The sequence below is a fragment of the Micropterus dolomieu genome, linkage group LG07 (assembly GCF_021292245.1).
Source record: "Micropterus dolomieu isolate WLL.071019.BEF.003 ecotype Adirondacks linkage group LG07, ASM2129224v1, whole genome shotgun sequence".
Lineage (NCBI taxonomy): Eukaryota > Metazoa > Chordata > Actinopteri > Centrarchiformes > Centrarchidae > Micropterus > Micropterus dolomieu.
The window spans coordinates 16,630,253-16,637,583 of record NC_060156.1 but is presented as its reverse complement, the minus strand read 5'-3'; the positions used below and the strand labels follow the sequence as shown (position 1 = coordinate 16,637,583).

Sequence of the window (7,331 nt, the reverse complement as noted above, 5' to 3'; positions counted from 1 at the left end):
ATTACAAAAATAATACAGTTTTATTATTTTAGCTAAAAAACAACAAACATTATGCATTTTTAACTTAGTTCCTCCCACCTAAGTCCCTATTATGCAAACCACAGGAGTCATAGCGACCCAGAATGGTCAATAGCCTTCCCTTTCCAATAATCATTGTGAGAAACAAGAATGTGTGCTGTGCCATGCAAAATTGGTGAGATCAGTACATTATGATCTGCCAGTGCCTAAGGAGATATTTAGAACAATCTCAAGAGTATCATTTTCATTTTCAAGTTTAGGGAGGATGTTTACTGTGAACTGCTCAAGCTACTACACTTGCAGTGTGTTCCAAAGGGTATATTATTCATGTGTGTAATTGTGTGATGTGTATTATATGTAACCCTTTGGCACATGATGTGAAATCCTGACCTGAACAGTGAGAGACACTATGAAATTTCTGAACTTTCTTTTTTAAAAAAAGGAACAAAAGAAAGTCATTTTGACACAGATGACTGATGTAATTGATTTAAATGCTAATGATCCTTTATGAACTTCATTTTTTATTAAACGTTTGAATGTGCTTCACACTCTTTTATTTTTCTCTTGTGAATTATCTGCGGATTTGCCCTTCAGTCTGTTCCTGTTTTAGATCTTTGACACACTTTACAGTACAACAAAACATAAACGATGTAATAGATGAAGTGTTAATATAATTTCACTAGGAAGGACCATGCCACAACAATGTATCATTTAAAGGTTAAATGGAATTTCAGAAGGTACAGATGTTTGAGGATGGATGGATATAAAGGCAAAGGGTGATAGTGAAAGAAGGATGTCGTCTGTCAGGCTGCTCTGGGAGGATGTACTGAAGACAGAGGGAAACTCAGTGTGGGGTTCTGTCTCAGATGTGTTTTCACTCAAGCTTATTACGGGACCCCAGATGGTACCTATGAGACATAAGACAGGTGTGCACCAGACTGAATAGGAAGGGATGAGGGGAGGGGGAAGGGAGGATGAAGGTATGTGGGTAGAGATGAACAGAGGACGAGATGAGGTGGAAAAGTGAACAGATGAAAGGAAAGGGAGGGTGGGTCGCACAATCTGAGACAAACAGATCAGGATGGGTAGACCAGGTACAGATAGGCTTATTTGGTGATTGTGATGGCCACAGCCATGGCCCTTACAACCATGTTAAGAGCGGTAACCTCATGCACAGTTTATGCTGTTTTCTTTAGGATTAGTTTATATACTTTTTTCATACACATTAGCCATTTGTTGCAAATATTTATTTGGTTACAAATAACTCACAGGACACTTCATTTCACATACATTATACTTTATTTAGTTGACCATACAGAAGCATCTTTTTGGGAGCACGCACCATTAGTTACTTTTGGATTGTCATTCTGTTTGTATAATTATTTGTTTCTGAGCTTACCAGTGTTGGATGCCACACCTAGGAGGGATCCAGGAAGTCTGCTGGCTTAAAGGGTTGGCACTTGGAGCAGGAGCAGCTTTAAAGGGGAGGTGGCCTAATTGGACACTACCACTGCTTGTTATGTCCGGGGGGGTGGCTTTATTCTCTCCTTAGATATTTTGGGGTTTAGATTTATATTATATTGGGTATTTTTGTTGAGTTAAGGTTAAGTAAAAGTACATTTCTTTTGGAATAAGTTTTTCAGGTAGGTTTTGCTGTTATTTGTAGTTATGTAGTAGTGTTGTTGTTACTCTTCCTCTGTGTGTCAAAATTGGTCTGATCAACCAATATATAAGTCCCCATTCAAGGCCACATTACCACAGACTATTTCTACAGTATAAAGAAGTTCCACTTATAACTGCTCACAATGAGGTCTGTGGGTTCATACACCTCCACTGTACTTGATACCACTTTTTGAAATACGGGTAAAATTACTCTGTAGGTTAGTTGTTAGGATGTTGAAGACACATGATACAATTAGTTAGTGGCACCAAATGCTGCAGATTAAATTATGCTTATGCCTGACACAGAGATGAAGACATGGAGGCTTAAGAGGTCAAAGGGCTTAGGGTTGCACCATGTCCAGTCAACACATGATCATTTACTCATGAACAAGCAGATGGGGAAATGGGGGAGGAACCCATTTCAAAGGTGTTGCTAATGGTCTTTGTGTCAGAGCTAATAATGGAGCTACAGCAGGATGGAAACATCAATCTGGCAGCAAAAGAAGATATAAAGTGAATGTTTCCAGCTAGATATTGCCTCTTCAAATGCTGAAGTAACAATGCAAAATAAAAAGAAAAAAGAAAAACATTATTAGTTTCTCGCCACCTATAACAGCAATGCTATATGAAATGGACAGACAGTAGAAACAAAAAGTTAAGTATTTCTTATCCTGTGTGTAAGAAAGGGAAGCATTTTCGCCAAAGCTCTCACCGTATGTACCTCTGATTGTAGCTGTTGTGTAACCCAGGTTGATGCAAACGTCCCTCTCTTACAGTTGTGTGTGAGAATGTTTGTGGATGTTTGCCCTGTATGGCTTCTGTTACATTTAGTGGCGCGTACTGTGTTTCAAACTAACCTGAATTTGGCCTGCTGTGGTCAAGGGGGTGTCGCTGAGGTTGTGGCCTCAGTGCTTGATCCACTCAGGAGAATAGTTAGGGTGATACAAACCTCCTGACGCATTCCCGCACTATATCGTAAACACATTCTGGAAAACACAACATATTCAGTTACAGGAACTTTAAGTTCTTTTATCAGTTTGAAATATATTGAATATAGTGAACTCTCAGCAACAATCAAGGCCAGTCTCTAATTATAATTCAGTTTGTTCATCGCAACGTCATCTGAGCAAAAAAAAAACCTGTTATCACAAATTGTAATTCTATATATTATTATTTGATCAATTTGCTGTCAGTTTGCTCATTATGCATAATTATGGGCAGATTATTGCACTAATGTTTTACTAGCATAATCCCCAGTTCTCTGAAGGTGATTGTAAGTCTTAAATCAGGTCTTAACTTAGCAGTGTTAGCAAACAAACGATAGGATCAAAAAACTTAAAGAGGTTGTGGACTCCAAAGCCCCTGAGCAAGGCTGAGCGTTGACCCTAAGCACATGGCATTAACATTTGTGTGTATATGCATTGATGATGATCGTGATGATCATGAATTACAGTGATTTATGGGATTAATTTCTTAAAGTGAAAACCCCATCCTCATATACCGGTTTACATCCATACTTTAAATTACTTGTTATTTAATAAAAAAAAAAATAGCACTCTATCTATCTATCTGTATTTTCCAATTTTCAAAACAGCACCTACTGGTTACAAGCCTTCTCTAATCTGGTTTGAGGCTACTTGAGGCTGTTGTCATTGTGTAATTCGTAGGCGATGATAACAATTACATGGTGTGGTGTTAATAAGTGTGCTATATATAAATGTGTTTTTTAGTTATTTAATGATCATTCTGCAATAAATGTGAGTTTGGTCACTTTCTGTGTGATGTGAGATATATTAGGCCTAATTTTCAGTAATGCTCAGTCAGTGTCATACCGCTGCTTTCTACAGATACATTCCTCACAACAATAATCGACATGATATTAATGATCAAAAAGGAATAGCGTTGCTGATGATATTAAATGTTTGAATGGGCCTTCTTTTCATTTTTAGAGTATGAACCAGTTTTGAGCTTCATTTTTAACTATTAAAATTATAAATTTGTATGTCAAGTTGAATACAGTACTTGCCATAGTTCAAAATGCTGCCAAGTACCTGTATATTCCATTAACTTACAATCTGTTGTGTTTAATTGAAGCATTTCACTCCAAGGTAGTAGAGCTCTCTAATAGAAAAAGTGATGCATGAAATGTGCAAGTGAATATCTCGGAAACTCAAATGATTCTCTTTTCAAAATAATTTGTTATGAGACACAACGTCCCGCGACCCTGTACGCGGGATAAGCGGTTGATGGATGGATGGATGGATGGACATAACGTACTATTAAATGTACTGACACATGTATCAGTAAACACCAGACAACAATTAAATACAAGCCGTAAACTAAGCTTTACATTTTCAATCATCACTTGAGAAAAACATAACCATGGTACAAAACAAAAACTGACTTGGATTTTTGAGAAAATATGTCAATAGCTTGTTGTGTTACAGGTTGTGAATGTAGCCTTCGGCTTAACTGCAGACACCTCGGCCTTGCAGCAAGATCTTGATCATGGTCATTAGGCCGTTGATCTCAGTCATACTTTGGTCATTTGGCCTTTGTTGTGGTATGCTGTCCAGGGTGACTCCTACTTCAGTGACCTTGACTTGGCAGGGGTCAAGGCTTGTTAGACATGTTTATGAAGATAGCCAGGGGTCAAAGCCTCTGTTTTCTGTTTGTCCGTCTGGTGACAAGAGAGGAAACAGGGGATAGGATTCCGGTAATAGATGAAAGACGAGAGTGGAGATGAAAGGAAGGGTTATCTGGTTCTCTGCGGAGCGCATCGATCTGTTTGTGTTTTCATGGGGTGAACGGGTTTGTTGGCCACAGTCCCAGCAGAAGTGCTGAGGTATTGGCTGCATCGCACTGTGAAAGTGTTGGTGCAGAGGCTGCACTAAAATTAGGGTTCAAGATAGATTTAAGGTCAGCGTTTACTGCTTCTTGTTGGGATAATAGCCAGTGGCAGTAAAAACAAAAAAACACTGAGCGCTTGTGAACAACTGGATTGGTGGGCTTTGAGATCATGAATCCTCAGTAACTTACCTACAAAGTGTGCTGGTGCTGCCCTCTTGTGGCCTGTGAAAGCATAGTACAAGACATCACAATCGAAACATACAAACCAAAATGAAAAAGAACACCTTTCATAAATGAATAAGAATATTCTACAATACAATTTATTGCAGGAATTACACAGTAAGGGATCTGGAAAATCTAAAATGTCAATGAAGATTTTCTGTTTGTTAATTAGTTAAGATTATTCCCACTGTAATCAAGTTTGTTTTATGATAGCAAACACTGCTAATATTGTATATACTTCATGGAGCATTATATCACAACCAAGCACAACACACAAACAAAAACAGGTTACGGTCAGTGTAGAGTGACTGCTGTAACTTTAACAGTAGAAAATGTTGCATCTTTTAATAGCTCTGAATGGGACAAGGGGTCCAAGAGGCCTTCTTCCTCCTACTGAGCAAGACTGTTATCCCCAAATACTATATAGTAAGGGATAAACAAAACACAAAACTATGTTAAGACCTATATAAAGCATCTTAACTTGCATTGGCACTTAAATATACAGTCCTCCTTATCTGTCTGTGTTAGACTTGGATGTACAACAATGATGCAATAACCCTTCAGTCTTAATGAAAAATACTTTTAGCATTAAATCAACAGGGATAATGACAGTAAATGAAAATAGAAAGTACATGTTATGCGTACGTATATATATATATATATATATACACACACACACACACACGTGCATTTCTTTGGGATCAGAAATATTTGGTTCACATAATGTGAGAAGAATAAATCCTTTAACACACAGCTGTTATAAACAAAGTTCTGACAGAATAAAGGTATAGGGAAGGTGATATATTTGTCTATTTGTTTTTGTGGTTGTGCAACAATATATATGCGGACATCCCAAAACACGCACCTCTTCCAAGCTACTTAAATCCATTCATATATGTACACTCACACACATACATACAAACACATGCATTTACACACATCTGCCAATGCTATTTCAGTGCTGTTTTGTATGTTACTAAGACGCTGTTTGTCAGATGTTGACACACTGCTTTTGGATCTATGAAATCTCAGATACACTCAAGTCCAACATTTTCTCATAAATCTTATAAATAAAAATGGACTTAATAACACACAAAGTAATTCAATAATAACCTGAGGAGAGTATGTCGAATTATGTTAGTGAGGAATGCATTATATTTACAACAGCGTGATAGTGATATATGGTGATTTAGCAAATGACAAGCGTCTGTAACCAGTGGTAAGTCCCATCCTTTACATGACTATGTTTAAACAAGTTAAAAGGTGTGAAAATCTATAATAATAAGTGGCTATATCTTTGAATGCTGTGGCACTGGTAGGGAAGAGAAATAAAAATAAAAAGACAAAATGAATATGGGCAGATACGTAAGACTGAATAGCACCTGACACAAACAACCCTTTAAAAAGAACACCAGTTTACCAGTTTAGGGGGCATGTGCTCAGTGCAGTGGTAAACTGGCAATTCCTTAGAGACATGTTGTGATCTTGTTAGTTAAATGTTCTGCATAGAGCAAAAGGCCACTTGGTCTCTGTGTTCTGATTTGTAGTTTGTTCCGCAAACCACATCTCTGTCCCTCTCCTCTCACACATGCAGGGAAATAGCACCATCCTTTGAAAACAGGAAGTAAAGCCAAGTCGAGGACGTCAGCAAATGCAGTATTGCTCGTAGGTTAGGAAGGAGTTTATGTCCTCTTCATGCACACTTGACAGCGGCTTATATGTGTTCGGAGATTGCCTGCTTTTAGCGTTGTTGGGACAGGCTTCCTGGAAAGAGGTGGAGAGAAAAATGTCACATGTGCACCTATAAAACCAAGCATAATATAAATATGGAGGTAATGTGATAATGGCAACAACTGAAAGCAACAACTGAAATAGTAACTTAACACCTAGCTGAAAAGTGTTTCCCCACCCCCTCTGGCTGAAAGTGTCAAGCTAGTTTCAACTCTGACCACACACAGCATCACTGAAGGGTGTGGTTGGTTGTAGTCAAGGTGTGCTTTGTTGCACCTGTAACCACACCCAAGAGTGATGTCACGGGGTCCTGGAGTACACTTGTACATCACCGCAGCAAGGTGAAAAATTAAACCACTGGACCTTTTCAAGGGTCTTAAGTTACTCTTAATACGAAACAAGAAATACATTGTCTAAGTGTTTCTGTCTTACGTAAACATCTCATTGTCTTCAATGGTGGCAAGCCAAAAGCTGTAGGAGTTGGCGTAGTAATTGCAGGTTCCACGACCGTGACACTCGATGAATGGAGCACTGCGGAATTCCTCCAGGCAGGAACCAGGAGAGGCCAAAGCCTGGCCTGAACCCTCAGCACCTGCACTGGTGTGCTAAACAAACATGCACAATGAAAACATTATTTCACATGCTTTGGCAAAGTAAACGTATGTTTCACCTACCTATAAAGCCCGTTTAAATTTAATTAAAAAACAGCTAATTAACTTATTCAAGCCGATTCTGAAGAGAGCCATTAAACTACATTTTATAATAATGAATACAAGAATTCCGCTTGATCTACTTCCTGGATAAAACCTGGGCTTGGTTGACATATCTGTGGTGTAAGGAAGAACTGA

At 38.4% G+C, this 7,331-nt stretch overlaps 1 protein-coding gene across 1 annotated transcript in view; it reads right to left on the bottom strand.

Moving 5' to 3' along the window:
* Nucleotides 1–4,828: 4,828 nt before the first annotated feature.
* Nucleotides 4,829–7,331, bottom strand: part of col4a1 (collagen, type IV, alpha 1) — a 40,551-nt gene continuing 38,048 nt past the window's right edge. The window contains exons 51-52 of the mRNA XM_046053487.1: nt 6,916–7,088; nt 4,829–6,516 (exon numbers count right to left, since the gene is read on the bottom strand). Coding sequence (XP_045909443.1) covers nt 6,435–6,516; nt 6,916–7,088 — 255 coding nt within the window. The 3' untranslated portion in view covers nt 4,829–6,434. The remainder of the gene's footprint in view (nt 6,517–6,915; nt 7,089–7,331) is intronic.